General features: G+C 36.6%; 1 protein-coding gene across 1 annotated transcript in view; it reads right to left on the bottom strand.

The window, feature by feature from the left end:
* The window catches only part of DNER (delta/notch like EGF repeat containing), a 95,179-nt gene that overhangs the window by 14,220 nt on the left and 55,362 nt on the right, over nt 1–25,597 (bottom strand). Inside the window, exons 6-9 of the mRNA XM_066326511.1 lie at nt 20,085–20,238; nt 17,276–17,389; nt 8,305–8,529; nt 836–958 (exon numbers count right to left, since the gene is read on the bottom strand). Of these exons, the coding sequence (XP_066182608.1) occupies nt 836–958; nt 8,305–8,529; nt 17,276–17,389; nt 20,085–20,238 (616 nt within the window). The remainder of the gene's footprint in view (nt 1–835; nt 959–8,304; nt 8,530–17,275; nt 17,390–20,084; nt 20,239–25,597) is intronic.

Raw genomic sequence — 25,597 nt, forward strand, 5'->3', positions numbered from 1 at the left:
GAGTAATGTTCCTTAAAACATAGTCATTCTGTGTAAAATATTTATTTATTTGTAGTCCTAATAGCATATAAAATTGCATTCTCACAGCACGGTCCAACACAGAATACACCAAAAAAGTATCACTTCAGCCTTCCCCAGAAGGACTTGTCACAGACCACTGATATGTGTTAATTTGTTTACAGCTGAAATCTACTGTGAGAGAAAAGATTTTGTATAGCCAAACAAACACTCTTCTCATCTATTTTATAAATTGCTTAAGGAATGCCAACGATGGATTCCATTTGAACACAGATTAAAGAATAGCTGCAGTTAACATGGAAAAGCAGTCACAGACCTAATCTGTCTGGGCTTTACAGTGTTCTAAATGGACAACTAAGATAAAACTTGTATTTCTAGTCCTTTGTGCTAATCTATTTCTAATATTAATCTTTTATTATTATGGTTTTAGCTCACTTTACTGGACAAAAGAAAAAAATAATTTGAAAGCTCTCTGTGTAAAGGGTCCAACAACAAGTGATGAAAAAGTCTACCTAACAGTTATGTTTTTTTTTTTTTTAAATCTCATCACTTTCTAATGTACCTTACAAACAGCAGAAAAAAACTACAACTGAGGAGAACACAGAAAACTCATTTGTGCCCAGACCAGGACATGCATTCCTCACACAGGAGCTAAATCTTAGCTATTAATTCCAATAAAGATTAAGGGATCAGGATCAATACTGAAGTTTGTCAATTTTACATGAGGGATGTATTTCTGCTCAGGATACGGTATCTCTCGGCTTGTAACAGAACCTACCATGAAAAATGCAGAGAACAATTGCAGACCCCAGCCTACCTTCGTATTCAGCAAGGCACACACACTCGTAGCTGTTGACGAGGTCTCTGCAGGTGGCTCCGTTCTGGCAGGGTGCAGAGAGGCATTCATTATATTCCTCCTCACAGTAAAGGCCATGGTAACCTAAATCACATCAGGAGGAAATGAAAATAGTTATGAAACACTTCGCAGTAAAAATTAACAATTAGGCAACTCTAGACCGTGGGCAGATGCTTGCTAATTTAAAAATACTGTGCAAACTGATAGATGTTAAGACAATGATTTTAAAGGCATCTGTTTCCCTGGTGAAAATTACCAAGAAAATAATGGAAGCAAAGGGTTCTGAGAGAATTCCCAGCTCCTGTGATAAACCACAATGAGGTGTAAGGATAGAGGCTGGTGGCAGAGGCCAGAACAGCAAAGTGAATACCCACACTCCAATTGTTAAAAGAAATACAGGAATATTGACTATCTCCCAGCTCCTTTGCATCCTTGCATCAAAGCCGCTGTTCATCAAAGGGGTGATAATTGTATAACAGTACTTAGAATGATTACATGCTTTAGCATTAATGCTGTACAATGTCAAAGCACTGTAGAAGCATTAAAGTACTTCCATCTTCACAGTATTGCTAAGCCATAGGCAGGTATTATGGGCTGATTGGGTAAACACAGAAAGCAGAAGCAGAGAAAAGCTACACGGCCTGTTAACAGCCACAGAGCCATTTGTATCATGAGATAAGAAAGGAGGAGTTAATCCACTTGAAAACAGCACTTTTTTCATTACTTAGTGTGCCACACAATCATTAGTCTTAACAGTAGTTGAAATTACAGATGTAGTAGTCTATGATAAAATACCATGTGCTGGAACAGTGTTCATGTGGGTATAAAAGCTTGATTTCCTCATTACATAAAAAAAAAATAGATGAACGAATGTTCAATGAATAAATATGCAATGGGCATGAATACAGATGCCAGGAAAAAGATCTAAAATACAAAGTGAGGATTCTGCAGTGTGATTTTACTTCTTGAAGTAATCTCTAGTTAGTAGCAAAACTCATAGATATGAAAGGAGGGTATCTTTCATGAACAAAGAACCAAAGAGAGGGGCATATTCTCGGGTTGGTAAGTGGCAATCAATCTACATTCAGTATCCTGGTCTAAATTTTCCCCAAAATTCTCATCGAATCATAGAAAATAGGACAAATCCTGCCTTCAGACACTATTTGCATTCACCCTCTCCTTCCCTATTATGGATAATTCAAAACAAAATTTTATGAAGATAAACTGTTAGTACTACTCAAGATATACAGACAATACCATCCATTATAATTCTCAAAAAATTGTCCTTTCATAGGAAATAGTTGGACTAGTAAGGTATTATGAAACATTTCAGAACCACTTTCTCCAAAGCTGTCAGCCAGGCAATAGAGAATTAATTATGCTAAATGTTACAGGTTTTCTTGCTAGCCTACAATGAAGTTTATCTAGCTTATGAGTATATGAAATATCCTTATGTAGTGAGATCTGTAGCCAACATACCAACCACCAAAATCAGACAGGAGACTGAGAAAAAAAAAAAAAAACAGATGGGAATTCCCAGTGTTTAATACCAATGTAATTAGATATTCTCAGAAAAGGTGTTTTCCACTTCTCACCTTTCCAAGAGAACGAAGGGAATTTGTGACTAAAGAGTTGTCTGGTTTCCAAAATCAATATGAACTATGGTATCCCCTCCTCTGGCTGCAGCCAGCTCATGCAGCCAGACACTGCACACAGTTAGAGAAAGATGTTTCCTCTCTCCACGAGAGGGCAGGTCTCACCCACACACAATTTCACCCTCATCGTCCTCACCCTGGGAGGAGAAGTTTCCTCCTGCTGGAACTGCTGGGATGGAGAACGTTCTGCTGTGGGACCACCTGAGAGAAAGGCATGTTTCTCCTCAGGGAGATAAGAGGCACCTTGTCATTCTTAATGAGCATTTCTCCTTGTATTACTGCTTTTAAATTATACTGATGTATAAACCCTGTAGTACACTGAATTCATACATATGCCTTCAAAAAGACTACATAAATAATTTCTACATTTTTGTTGAAGAATTTAGATTGCAACGGGAGCATTTTTCATAAATAACTTCAGAGTAATGGGTTCTAGTGTAGTTGCTTCCTCTCTTTCTAGTGGTGTTACGATTCTGCTGCTTTTATGTTCACAGACAATGCCAAATGCAGCTCTTTGCATCTTTTGTGGTGCACAACACTTCTGTGGACATATTCAGAAAAAAAGAAAAAGTACCTACATTAACAACACTTCTCCAGCTACTGTGTCCTGAACAGGATAAAAAAAAAAAAAAAAAAAAAAAAAAAAAAAAAAAAAAAAAAAAAAAAAAAAAAAACACCACAGTTGCAGCTTCAAAAAAGGGCAATTTTCCAGGTCACACAAAATTGGAAAAGTCTTCAGAAATAGAATCTTCATGAACTCAAGCAGAACCTGAAAATAAAGGTTCAGTTCTGATGTGCTCTCTTCAGAGGCTGAGGAATGGACAAGGAACCTAAAAAATCCCCTGAAGTAGAGATGTCCCCATGTAACCCCTTTTCCTTCTACATGACCACTCCTCTGATACCAGTCTTTACAAAAGCAGAAACAGATCTGATGCCATTCTCCTCTTGATCCCCAAATTCCTCTTCCTCTTTCTTAAGCAACAGGAAGGGTGCCTCAAAGAGAGCAGGTTATTTTCCTGATGCTTTCTGGAATGGCTTTCAGTTACATGCTGAACTGCGCTGTCTTTGCACGTGGCTGGTAAAAACTGCAGAAGGAGAAAATGGGAAAGGGAGCCCACAATCTGTGTCACATGGGCTGATGAGGAGAAGACATGGGCTTTGTCAAAGCCTTTAAGAGCAAAAGATACGGCAGAGTAATCTCTCAAGAATATCTGCACTATCAGGTAAACAAAAGAAAGAGGAAAAAGCTTACTCTCCCTTTAGAAATCAATAAAGAGCAAAGCTGAAATCTTTTTAGCCTTTTTAGACCCTAACTCCTCAATAGTGATCCCCTGGGCTTATCCATACTTAACACTTCACCCAATCAAGGCAGCAGAACACAAATCCCATCTTTATGGGAAGGTCTAATGGGGTTCAATGCAAAACAGCTCTATTTTGCAGGGAACAGCATCGGTTCATATATATGGCTGTTCACTAATTCAGAGCTGCATGTCATGTAGCCAGGAAATAAATGTGTTCAGATAAAGTCTGAGCTTGTAGAGCAATTAAGTAAGAGAAGGAGAGAAGAATGCTCCAGATGGCAGGAAGGTAGGAAGCCATGCTCACCAGCCATGGCCAGATTGCATGGAAGGTTGTCTTAATGTAGAAGTGGAAACAAGATGAGGAAACAGAAGCAAGAATGAGCTCAGAGACAGTCAGGAACTGGAATTAACCTGAAGTCACTTCTTCCAGAGCTCACATATCCTGCCCCAGTTACAAAATGTGGGAAGGGGAAAGACAGAGAAAAGAAAAATTGCAACTGCTGCAGACAAATGTTGCTCTGGCCTCTGCTAAGGCACTAAAATAAACCTATGCTCCCAGAATCATCCATTAAGCTGCATGAGCAGTAAAATCAAGGGAACATGCTCCGTGGTGCTACTTCTAAAGTTGCAGCCACTTTTTATACCCTGCGGCACTTTTTCTGAAACTCCTCCTTTTTTTTTCCCCCAAATGTTCTATATATGTCATCATATATATCTATATAGAAGGCAGGTGTAAATATCTGTAGATGTGCTTTGCAGTTTCAAAATCTATATATTTAAAAAACCCAAATCCAAAACTTTGCTGTGATATTAAGCCATGCAATTTCTAGCTACATTTCTACACTTCAGACCAGACACAATTAAAAATACTGTATTAAATATTTGCATTTGAAATTTATAATGGTAGCTGTATTAAAACAATTGTGTATAAAGAGTAAAAATGTTTATGAGGAGGAAGAAACTGTTTTGGGATCCAGAGACTAAATAAACATTCTACAAACAGACACAAAGGGGTCCCACTAGTTTTACCAACCAGACTCCAGATGAGAAATCCAATAAATGAGCACAAGAACTTTTATTAGAATTAGTTCTTTAATATGAGGTAAGAAGTAAAACATGGCACAAACCCTGAATCTAATGTCCAAACATTAAGTATTTCTTTGTTCACCTTTCTTTGTGTAAAGGGAAAGGTGATAAGTATTAATAATTAGGGTCTGTAAGCATATAAATAAAGATTTAAGGTAAGGTTTCATGTGCAATTGAAAAATCACACACATAGTACAAAGTAGGTAAGGTTGCATAGGCTTGGGGATTCCACAGAACCTCTCAGCAGACATTTGATGTATGTTCAACTTGGAAATCATTTACACACTTTTCCTTTCTCTCTGGAAATAGGAATATTCAAAAGAATTACATTGCTTTCCAAGTTAATTTTTACAAATTAGTTTTCCCTACAAGCTATTAGATGAAAGCCCACAATGAAAGCCAACACACACACACAAAAAATTAGTAGCAAATGTCTGGTTGTTCATGTTCTGCAAACTGTGCAGCTACTCAAATATGACCACTATCATTTATCATTCTTCAAATCTGTACACAGGCCAAAAAAACAAGGAGGCCAAACTGCCTACCAAGCAAGGAGACTTGCACAGACCTTGGACTAATAAGAACAATTTAAAATTCCTCTCTTGTTTAATTTTAGAGGCAGAAGTAACACAGATGAAAATTCAAAATCCAACTGACACTGTAAAACAGTGCATAAAGGAAGGACAGCATTCAGGTCACACATACAAGCAAAACTCTTAGGCACTTCATTTCTGTATTAGAAAACTATATCCTCTGTAAAATACTTAAAAAGAAAAAAAGCATTTAAGTGACAGATTCCAAAGGTTTTGAAACTGTTTTTCAGATGTGTCAGGTAATCAATACAGAAGAGAATTTTAAAATGTCATTTAACAACCTTTCCATTAAAATACATTTTAAAAAATGTGTGGGAATTCAGAGATATGTCTGAAATCCTCCTCTGCAAAGAAGCCAGTGGTCTAGGAGCTGGCACACTGATGCTGAGAGCCCTGCAGGTCAGAAAGCCTCAAGGTCACAAGGCAGAGACCTTTTCTTTCCTAGTAATATCTTTATTATTAACCCTTGATAATGCTACTAGACTGTACACAAATTTTATTCATTCACTTTACAAGTAATGTAACAGATACTGTCAAGGTCTCTTTAGGCAACACTGTAAATGCAATCCAGCTTCTTAATACCCCTGAGAGATAACTACATTACTCATCCACTCTAGCAAACTGCTTTTTGACAGAGATACCAAAAATGTATTAGGCTATGATTTCTAGTCATTACTTTAGTTTGGGGGTTTTTAGGAATTGCAACGTAGGAATCCTCAAGTTTAATTGTTCTTATCTGCCTTAAACTCAATAACTACCCAAACCAAAGGCAATCATGGTGCCTCCTACATGCTGATCTACAGAAGTTGACTGCCATCTATCTATTATCCTTTTAACTCATGGGAAAAATATCTGAAGATAATTGATTTGAATTCTGCTGCAATGACTTAACAAAAGCCCATAATGGTATATTCAGACTAAGAAAAAGGCATAAAAGTTATAAAATAAGGAAACATTCTGTCTATCCCTATCTTGCTGCCACTTAGGTGCAGTTCTTAAATGACCTTCTGAAGTAAGTTATCCAAGTTTTTTAACTACTGACAGATTAAAGATGGGCTCACTTAATCTGGCCTCTAGCTCCACCTCTGTGTGAAGGAAGTAATAATATTTTTAAAAGTGAAGTTTACAGCAGCCTGCAAAATGTTTGGAAAAAACAAATTTTTTTTAATTTCATGCATAGAGGAACATAAAAAAATGCAACTAAAAAGTGCCACATATGGTCCTGCATGCAACCTCTAAGGCTTCTCATATCTAACTTATAAAAGCATAAATATTGGTTAAATAAAAGTAAGTTTCCATAACATAAGAGGTCTAACACCACTTTTATGTCCTGAGAGAGACAGAATAATTTTGAAAAAACTGAACTGTGGAATTCTAATTAGGATTAGGTGACAAAGGTCTGAAAAAAAAGCTTTTATTTGACCAAGAATATTTGACTAGCTTTTCTTTGTTTGAACTACAGGCAAAAAACTTGCTGAAGAAGATTAAAACTTCCCTGGATTTCTTGGAAAGAGAAATGTCTAATTTTTCCTACTATTAATGAAAAGTGCTGTCAACAAATGCATTATAAAGTAACATTACTATGGTACTGTCTGCATTTCACTTTCATAATTTTCTCCTTTATAAAAGTGTATGTAATTTCACTATAAATCTGTCAATTCCAGTAACAAATTTCCATAGCTTCTGGTAATTTGTGAGTATCTCCCAAAAAATTTAGGGTGGCCCCTTCCACATCTCCGAACAGCAGATAAATTCTAACACCACCTAAAAATGCTGAATTTATAGATTTCATTCACAGATAGCCACAAATACATTGGTAGGACAGATGCACATCCTGAAAAACTGAGATGGGAGAGATGAAGAGTTGTGACTGGTTTCTCACAAAACAAGGAAAAGTAGCAGAGAGAAGATATTCCTCTGAAAGGAATCTAGAATAATGTGAATATCACAGCAGAGCTACTAACTATCAAATATTACTCCTCAGTTTGTCCCTTGTATACTGGAAATTTGTTTTATCCTTAATTTCTTCAGTTTTCAGATTTATAGTTTTATAAGTACAGACTGAAAAAAAAAAAGGTGCCAAAATTATTCAAGTGAAAAGAGAGATTGGTGCTCACTCTGTTAGTGTTTAAGCAGCAGTGGATGTGTAGCACTGGTTATCAGACATTTTAACTGCTACTTCACCTACTAATTATCGTTGCTAAAAAGGATAAAAGGAGCTATAAGCACCCCAATATTCTATCATATTAATACAAGGATGAAAAAAATCTGGAGCTAAACCAGTTGCTCTGCAGACCCTCCTCACTTGACTCACCTGAGCAGCCCTGCTGGATCTTCTCTAGGGAGACAATTTGTGTAAAACATGGATGAAAGAACTAAAAACCCTTTGGAGTAACTAATATTTTTCCTTCTCTACCTTTGTTCAGCCACCTTGTCTGTTCTTCTCTTTCCCTACTGATCAGTGCCACATTTTCCATTCTCTCGACCAAGTTTTGTTAATTCCAACAGCTCTGATGCCTCGCCTGAAAAAGATTTATCCTGCAGACTACAGTTTTGTAATACAGCTGCAGAGTTTGCTCAAACCATATGGATCTCAGTGGGTATTTCAGTGCTCACTCTGCAATTTTTGGTTTTCCAAGTGCAATGTGTAGATTCCTATCATTACTCCAAACAGATAGAACATCTGCTCAATCTGTTTTATAGACTGAAAAGAAGGAAGTAATTTTAAGCTATATATGGAGCCTACATATAAAAATATTAGAAGATTTACAGAGCATGTAACTGTTGGTACAAACCAGGGATACAGAGGCATCTGTAGCTGGTTCCAACACTGCGACAAATGCCATGTGCACACGGGTTCAGAGCACAGAAGTCAATCAGCTGAGCACATGTAGGTCCTGTAAATCCAGGACTACAGCTGCAGGAGAAGGCAAGTCTGTCTGCATAGCAGGTCCCGTTGTTCTGGCAGGGAGATGACGCACAAGGGTCTATTTTGTCCTCGCAAGTGGTTCCTAAAAACCCTAAAAGAAATAAATGGGTTTGATAAGTAAGCATCCTGATATGCACACAGTTTTAATAACCAAAGCACGTTAAAAGTCAGCCATTGAGAGATCTCTATTCCTTTCTTTTGTAATTCTAGGAATATTATAAAAATGCAGACTTCTTACGTAATAAACTTTAATTTTGCCCATTAACATTCTATGAAAAGAGATGCTTCAGCTAAAATCGTACTATAAATGATTAAGGCAGTGAATTGCAAAAATATTTGCTGAAAATGACAGTGCTTATCTGCTTTCTGAGTGAATCTGGCTTGAAAAGCAGAAGAGATTTTCTAAAGATCAGGAGCTGGCTAGCCTAGAAAAAAAGAAAAAAAGCCCAAACTGACCTATTTTTCTTAACTGTTAATGTGTATGTTAAATGTAACAACCTCTTAAACAGAACATGGGTTTGTTGAGTTTCAATAATTCAAAGAATATCTTTTACAAGAACAGACTCCTCATTAGCAGGAGAGACAATGATTTATTGAAGCAACACCAAGCCAAAAATAGACATAAGGAAAAGGATATTCTTGCAAGGGAACTTCTAATCAGAGGTAGGGAAGGAGAATGTTTTAATGAATTGCAGTAACTACAGTTTGTATCTATACATACACATACATTGTGTATGTAGTAACACAATGCATGGTTATTGTATCCTAAAGCAAGTCAGAAAAGCATATTAACATTCTAGAACCCTTCCAAATAAAAGAGCCAACTGTCCTTTCCAGCCCGTTATATATTTTTTTTTAATAAGTATCTGGTCCATTTGTACAGACCATCACTTTTCAGGCTTAAAATTCCCTGGAATATGTCACATTGTAAAAAAGCTCTTAATATTACAGTAGAATAATAAACAAAGGTGAGTAACCCATGAAGAGCATACTACAGAGATCTGCTCAGAGAATTAGCAAAACTTATATTAATGGAACTAAGAAAAAATGGGGAGGCCACAACTGGAGACTCACTCACAGCTCTGTGAGTTCCAGACAAAGCAGGATTTTTTTGGTCACAATTGGTAGCAAGATTTTAGGGCCATCTTCAAAACATTAGGTGCTGGACAAATGAATTTCAGTGCCACATCTCCCTTAGATGTCCATAAATCTTACATTAGAATTATGGAATGAAAAGCATGGAAAAAATAATGTAGATTACAAAAAAGAGAAAAAAAAGTAACCAGAAAGATGGAAAGGAAAGAAATAACCTACAGATTGGACTTCTAAATTTTGTCACACAAACTCTGCAACAGACCAGGAGAAAAAATCAGGTCTGTCAGGGCACAGATGACGAACAGGCAAGAGCCTTCTGTCCTCCCCATTTTGCTATCTTATGGCTCCATTTGCTTCATGGGCTTTGTCAGGACCACCTGCTCAACAATGCTGAACAGAGAGAGCCTAAAAACAAATACTAGAGGCCCTCCTATAGATGATAACTAACCATCAGAAACTCCAAAGAACACAAACCCCACGAGCAAGCATGTAATTCCAGCAATGGTTCGCTGACAAATGAAGAAAGTCTGCACTGTGGAAATAAAATCTTAGTCAGATTTAAAAGAATCTGCAAGGACTTTTAACTATTACCAGGAGGAGATCAGCCAATGAGTCCAGTGAAATCTCTCAGGTAACTCTGAAACCAGATTAAAAAGGATCAAGGAGACCTGAGGTCACACAATGACACTAATGCTACTTCACTACAACCTTTGCTGTAATCTTCCCTCCAAAGAGGAGGTTACTGGCAGATGGCTAATGTTTCAAGTGACAAAGTACTTCAAGAACATATTCAGGTTTAAAATACACCAAAACGTGTTGCCCTTGTGCTATCTTTGACTGCACTGTGAAATGCGTTTAGGTGATTCTGGAAGTTCAAATTTCAAGCATGAGTCAAATAATCTGAGAATACTCAAAGCAGAAAATATGGAAATCCATTATTCTGGCATTTCTGAATGTACATTTAAATCCCTATCAGTGCAATTTTTGAAAATAAATTATGCAAGGAATAACTATAAAAATCAATTTCAGAGGTATTGACTGAAAACAGAATCAAATTCCAGATTAAAAAAAAAAAAATCATTGTTTATCTGCAGGAAGATATCCCCTGAACTGCTTTTCAACCAGCTAGTATCGACTCAACCCTGCATGTAGGTTATTGCTGATAGAATAGGGACATGACTGAAATGCAAAGTCTAGTGGTAATTTGAAAGATTTGAATACAAAATTTCAGGGAATAAAAAAAGGAATAACACAGAAGGCAAAGGGGAAAGGCATTAATAGAAAATATTTATGCTGGTAAAACCCACAGCACTATGTCTCTGTGCATGGATCAGGTCATTTGGCTAGTTGTCAAGAAGAATAACAGTCTTAAGTTAGGTGATATGCTTTATAAATTGCTGCAGACCTCCAGGGCAATGATAAAATCGAGATCAGAAATATGTTTTCTGAGACAGAAAAGCTCCAAATAAAAGCCAAATTTTTCATCACAGTGGGATTTTAATTACTTGGCCACTGAAAACAGAAGAGGTGTGTGCAAGTCAAGGAAGTCAAACATTTTCTGAAGACTGCATTTTATACAGCTTGTGAACAACTAACATGAATGCTTCATTAGACCCGACCCCAAGCGTTACAAGAATGTGAAAAATTAAGTCTTTAAATTGCTACTGGTCAGGATTTTACAAAACCTTTAACTTTGAACTGCAGGGATAAGCACTAAAAGAAATACAAGCAATTTATTATTTTCCCTATAGAAATTTGTCTTGGGAGGAAATAGAAATAAATGGTATTTCATCAAAATTCTGTAAAGAGAAAAAAGTTACTAATCAGAAGGATCAAGAAATCATTAAACTGAAATTGAAATTCACTCTAGCTAAGTCTTCCTGAATAAAGATGAATAGAGGCTAAACCCATTCAAGCATTAAGGAGAAGTCTATTAAAAATAAGAGCAATTTGGGAAGGTGCCAGGTAAAAACATTAGATTAGTGGAAAGTACCAGAAACTAAACAGCCATAAAAAATTTTAATTAACAACAAAATGTTCTTCAGGTAAATTAAACTCTCCTATGGTAATACAAAGAATTCTGCATTCTGATCACCAGTAACCTTGGGAAATCTTCCATATGCAACAGCTGTGGGAGCCAGTTTCCTACAATGAAGACTGATCAAGATCGTTTATTCTATGTAAACCTAAAGAAGTTAGAATGACATCTGCTAGATGTGCCAGAGAAAAAGGCTTTTACATGAACAATGAGTGAGGGAAAATAATGAAAACCTTGAAACTTAAACTATTCTAAGTCTCAGTAAATAACTTCTGTTCTCCTAGTCAATTAAGATTCATGGTGACAATGTGCATTTTCTAGCTGCTATTGCAAATCAACACATATGAATCACAACTTAGCATCCTCTATAGCTGTCAAACTCTATTTTCTAAACCACGGAAACCATAATAAGAGCATTCATGAGTTTACTGCTTTCAAGTATTTTCAGAAATACCTGGAGATATTTCAGGACACTTTAGTGCAGTGTCGCCAGCAGTAGTTACCTCAAGCTACTCAAATCAAACTGTCAAAAAGTAAAATAAAATCAATGCTAAAATGGGAATTTGAAGTAATCTATATACATTAAACCCTTTATCATAGCATTGTTTTCTCTCTGTCTTTTATTCTAGAGGATGGCTGACATTCATTATTGCTGATTACTATTTTTCCAAAATACATTAACCCAAATTAAAATATTTTTGCCTCTTCTGTGCAAGCTGGTGACTTCCACACAGAGAATGTAGCTCAAGAACCCAGGTCAGTTTTATGGGGTTGGCCAGCTGAATGCAAGCTATTTTTATCAAAGATTGATGTTTTCCAGATCCTTTCTGAAGGCAGTTAATCTGTACTTATCATCAGGACATTAAACTTGCATGGAATAGAACTTCAGAAACATCTTGCAACAGAAGTTTATTTCTTTATTATAACGGATCTGCACTTTGTTCATTACTGTCTGGCTTTGTTCTAAACCATAGTCCACAACTAAATTATTTTAATATTACTGTTATGAGCAAAATTAACAAAGGGTCTCAAAAAAAAAAAAAAAAAAAAAGAAAAAAGAAAACAAAACAACAACAACAACAAAAAAACCCCCACCACCACAAGTACCAAGTCTTTCATTCTATCTAATTTTACAAAATTTGTGTTTTTAACAAAGATTTCTGTGAATTTGATCACAACATAAATAAGGATAACTAGCTTCAACATCTCTAAAACCTAGGTTGATTTATTTAATAATATCTGTTTATTAATTTAATGTAGTGACATTTATTTATTCCAACCAGAGTTTTTTTTATGTTTCCAATTACTATTTGTGTATTTAGTTCCAGTTCAGGGTATTTTGGAAATACACAAAACTCAGAAGCTTAAAGAAAATGGAGTAACCAAATGATGAGTAACTGATGAGCAGTACCCCAATCAGTTTAAATAAAATCTATTAATGTTACTGTCAAAACAATAGTCTGTTATATACTACAATAAGTGAAGTAAGAGGAGATATTTAAGAGTTATAAGGATGGAATTATTCTGAATATAAATTTCAAACATTAATTTTCAGGTTGGCATGTTTACTATGTGTGGGGTTTTAGAATGTCTAGAAGTTCCTTTGCATGATCAGTTGAAGGTAACATTTATAAAATGTATGTTTTTGACATACAATTAAAAAAAACAATCAAAGATCCCTACTCAATCGTAAGCAAGTACAAGATCCAAACATTATTTTGACAGTATCAATGTCAAAATTTTAAACAAATTCTTTGGTCTTTGGTATTGCTCAAGCTTCTTCACTACAAATTCAAGTATAAAATCCAATTTTCTCTTTAGTACAGGTGATTCAACAACTTCAGATAAGAGTTTATTTTCTGACATATTTTGGATTTTAAAATCTACAGTGCATCCCACAGAAAATGGAATCTGTAAGCATAATGAAATTTTCTTTACTACAGGGCTCTTTAGGCAGTAAAATTGTCTAAAGAATCATCATGAGTTGTTCACATCTGAGATAGGCTGCTTTTCCAGTGCCTCAGACCTGGCCTTCTCTCAGTTATCACGTGCTTTTTCATGAACCACAGATCTGGTTTGTAAAAGAAATGCACATTCTCAAGACCATTCTTCACTGTTTCCATCTCATTCCTTTATCTGTCATCTTTTTCTTTTCCTTGTGTGATACTTGCCACATTTTCTTATCCTTTTCCAAGGCACATTCTATCTGCAGACCGTAGTTCCTACACAAACATAAGCTCCTTGGTTACCTTTCCCCACTGTGCTGAATTAGCACTACAGAAAGAAAAGCCTTTTCTCAACAAGCAATTACTATTAAGCACAGCAGAATAGCAGCAGAGCAAGAGATCTCACTTAAATTAGAAAATTTGGGGTTGGTAGGCAAATTTGGAAGTTACTGCATCTGCCACTTTCAATTAACTACTCTTTGTTGTATTTACAGAAATTGTTGAATCTCTTCAGAGGTTAAAACCCAAACAAAAGCTCCCAAACTATGCCTCTGTGAAAAGATAACACATGAAAAGACAAAAGATATAATGATCAAGGGGCAGGCATTAGTAAACTTAGACAATACATCAACTCTTTCTTTCCTTCCACAAGATACCTGAATCCTTCAGCTCGTTGACATTAGACCTTCCAGAACAAAATGAAGAAGCAACACCTTATTAATTAGCATGTCCCTGAAGTTCCTCCAGAGCAATAGATGAGCCCTGCACACAGGCTGTGCCACTTCTGTGGCAACACACATCACAGGTACAGGCCAGATGTGTAACTTCATGGGAAACACTCACTCTTGGAACCACCAGCAACTGTCAGGGAGTCAGGGAGAAGCTTTGGAATTGCTCTTGAGTTATCACAGGCCGACACAAGAAGAGCAGTCATGCACACAAGATGTCCTTTGTTCCTACAAACCTAAGAATGATTTTCCTACAAACCTAAGAATGAGGTTCTTATGTCCAAGGAACTAATATAAAACTAATCTTTCTAAGAGAAATAATCCTGGCCAGTGCAGAGAGTGATTTCTGAGACATTTTATCCCCTCCAAAGGCTTTTTTGACGTTGGAAATAATGCAGGTCAAAGTACACCATCTGACTTAAACAGGAGTTGTAAGTGCGTTTCAGAAAGGCCTTTTTTCTTCTGTTGCCCCAGTGTTTTTGAAAACATTTATACCATGTGAACATGTCAGACATATAAATGAATAACAAGAGTAACAGCTTCCCCCCAGTTCCATCTTTGTTCTACAACACAGATGTTCTCAGAAATATGGAAACAATACTGGAGACTAGAACTGGTAGCTCTGCACAGAAGGTTTCAGAAAGATGACCCAAACAGCATGTTTGTCTATCAGGAAAGCCTAGGAGCAGAAAGGTTCTTATTGAAGTTGCTAAGAAACTGGTTTGGCTTTTTCTTGCCTGTGGAAGGGTCAAAAATCACATTGTGTCTGTAATGCAAGTCCAGAAACAATGGAAAACCTCAAGACTCTAAGCAGAAAAGGAGCACAAGCTTGTAACACAAAACAAAAACAGAAGTGCCAACAAACAAAAAGACCAGAATACTAAGATGATACCAATATGCCCAGAATAAAAAAGAGCCATGTATAAAGCTTAAACACTAAGATAGTACAATAACTGTGCCATAGTAAACTTAAAGCAGAGCACAAAACAGAAACAATTGGAAACTTTTCAGACATATCCAAACATATCCATAGAGATATGGATCAATGGAAAAGAAAGGAGCAGAAGACAATTATTCAGAGAACAAAGCAGGCAACAAGACTGAGGACTCAAGTATCTCAACACAGAGAGATCCAAACACGAGCCAACTGAGAAGAGGCACCGGTGACTTGGTTATCCTGCAGCAAAAGAAAAATCCCACATCCCTAGCAGTGGCACAGCAGGAACCTCTCTGTCCATCTCCTTGGGAAGAGAGCTCCGGAGGGAGGTGGAGGGGAGGTTTCTCTCTGCTGCAGTCCCCACAGGGGCACAGCGTGGGGCCCTGGCATGGGCAGCAGGTGCATTTGCAGGAGCAGCAGCATTGCCAGCAGCCAGCCCCACTCCCCCCACTGCTGATTGCCACTGGCACAGCATCCCCGAGCCCAAAGCAGCCACAGCCCCCCAGTGCCCCCCGTGCCCCCAGTGTCCTCAGTGCCCCCAGTGCCCCCCATGCCCCCAGTGTCCTCAGTGCCCCCAGTGTCATCAATGTCCCCAGTGCCCCCCATGCCCTCAGTGCCTTCAGTGCTCCCAGTGTCATCAATGTCCCCAGTGCCCTCAATGTCCCCAGTGCCCTCAATGTCCCCAGTGCCCCCCGTGCCCTCAATGTCCCCCGTGCCCTCAATGTCCCCAGTGTCCTCAATGTCCCCAGTGCCCCCAGTGCCCAAGGCAGGGGGGCCTTAGCAGGGCACTGAGAGCTGCTGCTGGCACCACAGCACAACCACAGTGCCTGGCACAGCCCTCAGCCCACCAGTGACCCTGTGCCATGGGCAGCAGGAGAGAAGCTGAGGTGTGATAACATATTCATTAACAGGCCATCAGGAGTGAGCAATAATAAGCCACACAGAGAAACATGTATGGCAGACATAAAACAAGCAAAAATTCCAGTATCTCCTCTTCCCAACATTATTGGAAAGATCATTTCCTGCACTGCATCCCTAAAGATTCTTGAACCGTTTTATTTTAAAAAATTGCAAGTAAATTACTGACCAAGTCTAACATCAACATTTTTCTCCTGAATTTCCTTACTATTTATAAGGGAAACAATTTCCAAATCTTTTCCACGTGCAGGATCTGCACAGATGTCAATATGTCAGTCTGTGTTTCAACACAGCAGTTAAGCGTTAAAGCATAGCACTCCATAAAAGCAAGGAATAAGCCTGAAGAAACTACAAATAATCTTTATTATTAAGCAAGTAGATATTAACAAAAGAGTTATCTAAGTCTTGCACCCTTAGAGCAAGCATTAGGTGCTGGCAGAACAAAACCATCATCCACAGATCAAGGGAGGACAGAAGTATAATTAGTTCAAAGTTCTAATCTTAATTATAAATAACTAATAGGAGGTTTCGTAATTGAAAGCTTCCACTCATGGTAATTTTTTCATGTGCAATTTAGGGATCTGTCATTGCAGTCAGCACAGTGTTATGAAAGCACACTGTGGCATTGGGATGTCCTTGTTTCACATTTACGAGGTTTACCAGTGAGAATCAGTGAGAACCTTTCATGTCAAGAAAGGAATATGTCCAAATGGAAAGGAGAATTAATTGAAACTTCGGGGGATTGAAATAATTTCTTTAGTTATTACTGTTACACACATTTTAGCCAACTGGCCCATGTACAGAAATGTGCACATACTGCAAGGGAGGCATCTTTTTTTCCCATATTTAGTGGACAACATAAACATCAGATTACACCCTGAGTCTCCTCAAATTCACCTTTCTCATCAGTGCAGGAGCCTGATCTCTATTGTAGAATGAAAGAACATTTATATACGCTGAAACACTCAACTCCTGCAACACTTCATATCCTGTTACTAATTATACTAAGATTTCTCATCTGGTTTTCCTTTCTTTTCTTCCTTTCTGCCTTACAAGCTAAGGCAGAATTTTAAAAACATTTAAATATACATATTTACATGCCATTAAAATTAGAGTAAGCACACGCCTAAAAGCAGCACTTTGTACAAGGCACTAGAGAGGTGTTTGCTGGTTACCTTCTGGGCACTGACAGCTGAATCCATTGAGGTGGGATGAGCAGCTCCCTCCATTCTGGCACGGCTGCTGGATGCAATGGTCAATCTCTGACTGGCACAGCTCTCCGGTGTAACCTACAAAACAGCTCACAATATTCAGAAGATGGAGCAAAAACAAGGGTTTACCACTAAACGTATCACTCAGCCATCCAAATAGTACCATTATTTTTCTTGGATCAAATTAACCAATATAAGCAATAGAGTCCAGGATGGTCTTTCATTTCTTATAAAATGAGATTTCTAATTAAAACATATACTTCACAGGAGAAGCATAAAAACATAGCAGAATTCTAGAGACTACATCTGTTGTATTTCATCAACAGCAATATTCTGACATCACTAGTAAATTGGCAGTAGATATTGGGTCCTCATTGATACTCATATAACAAAAAAAAAGTCTTTTTGGAATAGTTTTCAAATACAACTTGAATCTCAAGTCAATAATCTTCAGCAAGGCTTTAAACAGAACTTGACACTATGAATTATTTGTGCATATGCTGAATGACTGTCATTTGCTGCTACTTCTGGGCTTCAAAAAGAGTGTTTAAGTGGGAGCTGTGAAGAACTGCTCAGCACAGTTGCAAATTCTTCCAAATAAGCTTCTATAAGTTCACAAGCTACAGATTGTGTGTACTGTACTATTTGACCATAAGTTTGCTTTGTTCCATATGTCTGATGTCTGCAACACAACCCCAAAAAATGAACAAACTTAAAATACAATCTAAATTATTCTACACTCTGTACCTAAATTTCATAACAAATACCACACATTCCCCTTTTCTAGTTTTTAATTACCTCCAAGAAAATATCTTGGCTGCATGACTGAAGAAAAAACGACATGATACACACAGATACATCTTACTTTTTTTAAAAAGAACCCTCAAAAATTGTGAGTTATCTTCCATAATGAGCGTATTTAACCAAATGGCTGGTGTTAAAGACTAGTAAACTATGACCAGATGAGCACTGCTATGAACAGGTAAAGGAGAGAAAGACCCCAAGGTGAAACAAAGGACATACATGGATAGGGTTTAGCTGATTCAGGGGAGAAAAATGAAAAAATAAGGAGAGCCCCCCCTCCAAATCAAATAATAGGGGGGGAACACCCATGATTGTATTAAATAATTATTTTAATGCTATCAAAATCAAAATTGGTATGTTCTTGGCCTACAGTAAGACCCATACCTGTTTATATTTATGATATCTCCATAAAATAGCTGTCAATAGAGATTATTAGAGTTGCTACAGCACCACTACAGAAAAACATCTATAAGATTTTCTGTGTACCTTGCACTTTTATATGCCATAGGGAGCTAAATTATAAAACTATGCTCTGCAATGCAAAACCTGGAAAAAGAAACTGCTGTATGTTGTAAAATGATTCTATTAATCACCCAAACTGGAGGAAAAAATGAGGTTGAAGTCCTCAGAACTGTGGTCTCACATGGTAGGTCCTCTTGACTGAGTTGTAGCACTTGGTGGGAGGGATTTCAGTTTCACTCTGGGAAACTGGTGATTTTTTGCAATTCCAACTGGTTTCAAATTCACACAAATTTTACAAAAGCAACAATGAAGTATTATAGAAGACTGCATCCACTGACTTCTTTCATTTATAGGCTTCACAGCTTTTTCAGTTTGCACAATCAGCTGAATATTTTTATGAATTATAACACAGTGTTGAATGTGCTTAAGTCGTTTAAACATTCTTCTATCTTTGAACTGTTACCAAGTTTGTGAAGGTTCAAAATTACCCTGGAATTCAGCATGTATCCAAAAGAATGTGGCACGAAGGTCAAGATGATTGTGCTGCGCTGAATCTTGCTACAAGAACTGGACTTCCTGCAATCATCATTACAACTTGCAGGAAAAGTCATTAGAGATAAGGTGTTATGACACATTTATAAAAATAAATATGTCCTATCTATAGTGCCTGTTTCGTCCATCTGAAAGAGAATATGATTCAGGAATAGCATCCCAAATACATTGCAGGGACTAGACATGCAGAAGTTCTAAACAGCCACCAGAGAAGGGGGAAAAAAAGCTGGGTTTTGTGAGCTACACACTAAGAATCATTACATCTCTTCATTTTGTGCTGATATTTAACTTCATAACATTTCCTTCTATCAGAATTTGGGAAACGTGATCATGTTCACATATAAATGTTTCTGAAACTTGCATATGGAGACAATAAGATAATTAAACCATTACCTACATTTTTCTTTAATATTCCTCATATGAAATTAATATTTTTTAGAAATTCAAAGTTAAATGAAAAAAGTTAGTTTTGCAGACTGTTTTTTAGTGTGTGGACACAAATTTTGGTGGATAAAATAATTATGGGTAGAAACACAAACCACTGAAGTTAACAATGATTGAACCATTTGAATGACAATAGATATTTAATACTAAAATATTTAAGTAGAATTATAAAAAAAATATCTATACCTAAGCTTATGTGTGATGGTCACAGAACACTTTTGAAAAAAAAAAAAAAAAACTGATAAAGAAAAAGTTTATGTAAACTAAATTTTGCTCCTGTGTTTTTAGTAGGTAAAGTCCCACTAGTTATGATTAATTCCCTTATGGGGCTAAGGTTCAGATGTGTGCTTTCAATGGCATTTTTCACCAGTGAAGAGCCTTCCACTGCCCTTATGTTGTTGTTGTATTTTCTGTCTCTTCTGTTATCAGAAGTTGCATAGTTCACTGCTCTGCAAAATGATATGCAGTCAATGTCAAGCAAAGCTGCATTATTCAAGAATTCCAAACCTACCAGGCAGGCAGCTGCAGGTGAAATTGTTCCTGTCGTGTTTCTGTGCTACATCAGTGCAGGTTGCATTGTTCCGGCAAGGTTGGCTCTGACAGGCATCAAATTCTTCACAGAGGGAACCCTTATATGCATCTTCACACTCACAAAAAAATGTTGCCTAAAACAAAGAGGACATATACTTCACAATAAATTTTCAAAGATGATGTTTTCATTTAATACACTTTTGAACCAAGATGGTTTTCCTGTTCGTAACAACAGTAGTCACCATAAATACATCAACTGAGCAAAGTTACCCCTTGAAATACTAAACCTGCACCAATTCTTCAGCTCAGATTTTTAATGATGTTGGGTCATTTCATCTAGACAAGGAGTCTGGGATCAGATCCATAATATCTAAATCATTATACACTTTTTCTTCCATTCCAGAAATGAGATTTATGGGCTGAAATAACTGTCAGAATCAATAATGTGTAGATTTACTGCAGCAAAGTCCTACTACAGATATGAACTCTTACACATGACAGGCTCCCAGAGTGGCACTTCAGCAGTTAGACTCCCTTTCAATTTTGTTAAAATTGAGTCTTCTTCTGAGTGTATTCATTTCCTTTTCATTACCTTAATAAAAATCAAAACCACTACACCTCTTAAAGGTTTAAAGTACCTACATGAGGCATGATATGGCACATTTTTGTTAGTAATAAAATAATCAAAATCAGATTTTAAAACTCTTGAGGTGACTAAGTCTGTCAAGGAAGTCTCCAAGAAAAGAAGCAAGGAAAGCTCTCTCCTCTGTGGTATGCATTTAGATGCCATCTGAATCTTTGTTCATTAAACACTAGATGGCAACATCACTCACTCTCATCTATTTCAAAGCTGGATTTTTAGTGCTGGAACGCAGCTGTCCCATGCACAAACATTGGAATGCAAAGTGCAGAACACGCATGGAACTAGAAACAAGGAGATGGGGGCTTCTATTTTTGCTTGGTTTTGCTTCATATGAGTGAACAGATGTGACTTAAGTAGAAAATAATCATCTTCACATTAATAAAATACTTCACTCGGTAAACTCCAGATTTCACCCTTCCTTACAAATATCACACTGGTAGAGTTACACAAGACTGATTATGATACATCTTTAAAACTCAAAACCATGAGGATGTTATTCATCAGAGGTGCCAGAAGCCTTTCTGAAGGGCACAGTCTACACATGTTCTGGAATTTACCGCAGCCTCTTCACACAACAGCTCTGAATATCTCACACACCACCAAAGACAGGTTTCCAAACAAGGCTGTAGTTCAACACAAAGACAGGCAAGCAAAATGGAGTCAAAATTATTATACTCACATAGCACTATAACTACCTTTAAAGACAGAGCTGTCTACAGAGACAAAAAGAGCATGGCTCTGCCTGCACTAAAAGCTCAACATTACAATGTAGATATTAATACATTTAAACAATGCAACAATCAGCCATTGCTTCAACAATGATGGTGTAATAAAAAGTTAAAAAATATTCAGATAATATATCTCTCCAAAAGTCTGATATAGGGATCAATTTACCATAAAGAGTAGTCAACAAAATGGGGTTTGAAAGCTACAAAAGAAAAGCATTGTAACCCTTCAATCTGAAATATCTAATGACAGGTAACAGCTCTGAGATGCTGACAAGATATTCTGTGGAAAAGATTAGGTTATCATCACTTATTCCATTTGATATTACTTTTTTTTCCTGAATAGATAACATACACTAGTACATTTGAGGACAAATGAGTCAAGAAGCAGCTCCACACTGCCGCTATGCTAGAGTTAATGTTACTAAGAACTCCAAAAATATCTACTATTACTCAAGAAATCATCTGTGTATTTTACTTAAGTGCAAATCTATTGTATAATTTTGGATGGCAATTGAATAAATTTTTTAAATAATTTGCTATTATCCAACCTGTCCCATATTATAAATATAGCTGGAATATGGTACTTCTTTGCTATTCTAATTAAAAGAGTAATAAAGCCTTTCTTTTACTATAGCAAAGAAGTTGTTAAGATGACCAGAACAAAACTAAAACTACTCTTTTACTGAGAAAGGATTTCTGTATTTAGTACCACTCACAGTGAGTTACTATAATATTTGAGCAAAATGTTGCAGGATAATTACATACTTTGGAACATACTGTACTTAGTAAAATAAGTCCATATGCAGGACAGCATACCTTCAGGTAAATATGAGGGGTTTTATAATCTGCCCTTTTACAGATTATTATCAAATGGATCTATCACAAAGCTTTCAGCCTGCACAGAAGACATGGAAACTGCTGCTATTCAATTCAATATATTATTCCTCAGTGCAGGCAGAGGACAGATATTTTTCTGTAAATCTCATGGGTTCTAAGTCTAGCAATAAAATTTCATATTTACACAGTCAGCCCATCCTTATTTTATATGGGGGGGCCAAAGTTATGGAACACAGCAGTCTGTGAGAGAAACAATCTCTTATGTAAGCAAAACTGTGGCACTCACAATCAATGGATGGCCCAAGTTCACTTCAAAATCTTACATGAAATTGGAGATTCACACCAGACAAATCTGTCCCCTTTGGGTTAACATCAAAACTTTTCCATTAACTGCTAACTGTTAACTCACCCCGGTGTAGAGCTGAGTATATGAATGTGAGAGTGGCATTTATACTGTGATGATGCCAAGAACAGTGCTATACATCTGACATATTCCTGCTTCCCCTGCAGACAAGTGGAGAGCATGGCAGCAAAACAGGTGCAAAGTTCATACAAAGGAAGGAAAAGGCATCACTTGAGCTCAGCATCACCTCACACCACAGTCCAAGTGATGAATTTTATGTTACATTCAAATGCAACAATAAGTAAAACCAAAACTTTGCATTAGAACTTTGCTTTCCATAACCACACTCTATAAAAAGCATCTGGCTGAGTATAAGTCAAGTTATACATCAGCAAAGAAGGAGTAAAAACTGGCCAAGACTCCCAGGTTATATCAGAAATCATTTGTTTATATATATATATCTATATATAACAGTAACCTCCTGTGCTTATATCACTGCAGATTGTTAACTACATTTAAATTTCCCAGTAAACAGATGTGTTCCTACATTCTTTTACATTCTATTAGATTTGAAATAAAACTATGAAGTACATAGAACCCCAAAGACAACCATTAATCTTCTTGGCACTGGAAGCAATGACTACAGCTGGCAGAGCTCTGAGCTTGTTCACAGCATTGGGCCTTTTATGCATTCTTCTAAAAAGTTGCTTTGCATCCTGCAAGACTAGATTGTGCAAAACAGAATGAATTATGGATAAAAACAAACAGCAAATCACAAAGGGGGCGTTTTAAATTTAAAGAAAATTAAAGTTTATGTTCTGCGAAAAGAAGTGCGTCGTGGGAAACAGACACAATGGTTGTCATGTCGAGTATGTAATTTTGGCAGCCACTTGCTCCATCGCCAGGGAAATCATCAAGGTATTTTAGAGCACATCTCGCATAATTTGAGTTAAACAATGGCAAAAACATTCTACTTAATGAAATATGCACCTTCTGTTTTTATCTTATGCTGGGCACGAAGCAGTTTCCTATCTGAGGTTCTCTGAAGCACCTAATAGGCTAAAGAGCAAGGAAAGCTCACGGATTTAGAAACACAGTACAGACAAAAAGACAACATGGCTTTTTGATTCCCCCTGGTGTAGGAAGCTGGATATAAATTAACTTCATTTTGGTCACCATATTTGATATTCTAACAAGTTATCCCAGCCCAGTACAGGTTTGACAGCATTTGAGAGGATCGCTGGGAGCATTCCTCATTTGTTCCAGTTCTAGAAAACTCAGGAGCAGTTTGCAACTGCAAAAATAGAAGCAATTGCATTTCTGAAGTTAAAATTATATTTGAAGACAGCTAAATATTATATGGTAATATAAATATATTTACATTATTTTTATATACTTTTTCTATTTAGATATATTGAGAATCCTCCTAATTCTTGATCTCTGACTGCCATTAATTGATAGATACTCTTCAGAAATTGATTTTGACATGGTTTCTGTGTGTCACAGCTTCAGCCACAGGGTTTTTGGTCAATTACAGCTTAGCACATGTTGTGCCAAAAACACAGCCTTAAAAAATTTTTCTTGCTATTAGGTTCAGAGAAAGAATAATGGAAAGATATGAACACTCCTAATTTTTCTATTCACTTTCCAGGGAGAAAAACAGCCTGCACGTGCACAAGGCAGGGCTCTCTCATCACTCATTCTTCTGGTTTTAACATACAAATCTTCCAATGTCAAGATTACAGGTAACATGGATAGTGGATACAGGAACATAAAGATACTGGTTTATCTTTTTTTTGAGTTAAATAATTGCTTCTCTTTCTTGCTGTGAAGCCAATCTGCTTGTCTTTATTAAAGAAATTTTTACTGTATTTGTTACATCTTAAAAGATTAATAAGATGTGGATAATTATTAGAAGCCATATATGCTTTTCCCTTAATATAGAAAAGCATTAACTCTTCTGCATAGATGTAGGAAGCAATTTATTTTTATTTTTTAACATGACATGCAACAAGAGAAAGAAATTAGGGTCATAAAATTGGACAAACAGCATGAAAATATATGAAATTAGGCCATCTATCAAAAGATGTAACTCTCAAATTGACAAAAAATGGAAAAATATTTTGAGATGCCATTATGCATGGTAAACTTGAACATATTTATGTAATTCAAATTCAAAACACTGAATTTATAAAATAAAAATTATAAATACAGTAAAGCACAAAAACTAAACTGGACTATGAAATAGAATGATGTATCTGCATGAATAATTTATTTGGATACTAGCCAGCTGGTATGATAAAGTAGCATTTATTTCTAAATTCATCTCGCAATAATTACGTTCACACATTACCTCAAGCATTTTACAAAATTCATCTTTGAGAAATAAAACAGATAATTATTCCAGATGTTAGTACTGCCATGTATGTATAGATTACTGTGGCAATTTAATTATTGTTGTTCCAATTCAAAACACCATTTTCTATCAAACATGCTTATTGAGAATTTAAATCAGAAAATGGTAGCAGATGAACTAAAAGTGAATTCCCTCAATATGCCAAATTTTTTGTGCTCACAGCAGGCTCACAGCTGTTAATATTTACTCAACAGTTACTACTGCTTTTATCTCCCAGATGAATATTAATAACACCAAAGATTAACTGTACATATTTGTGCTGTAAATTGCTTTTAATCCATGAAATAAAAATAACATGTATAGAAGGTAAAAGAGTATACAATATCTAAATCGCAAAAGCCCAGTCTGGTTTTGTAAAAGCAGAATACAGACTGCAAATTTGATGTATTTGATTCTTATTTTCTTATGTTGCTAGATCACACAAAATCCCCAGTGTGCAGTGGAATAGCCATCGTAATCCCTCAATGCAGTATTATGTAAAGGACAAAGCTTGCAACCACTACCAATTTACTCCATTCTGTTTCTT

This window comes from Sylvia atricapilla, chromosome 10 (genome assembly GCF_009819655.1).
Source record: "Sylvia atricapilla isolate bSylAtr1 chromosome 10, bSylAtr1.pri, whole genome shotgun sequence".
Lineage (NCBI taxonomy): Eukaryota > Metazoa > Chordata > Aves > Passeriformes > Sylviidae > Sylvia > Sylvia atricapilla.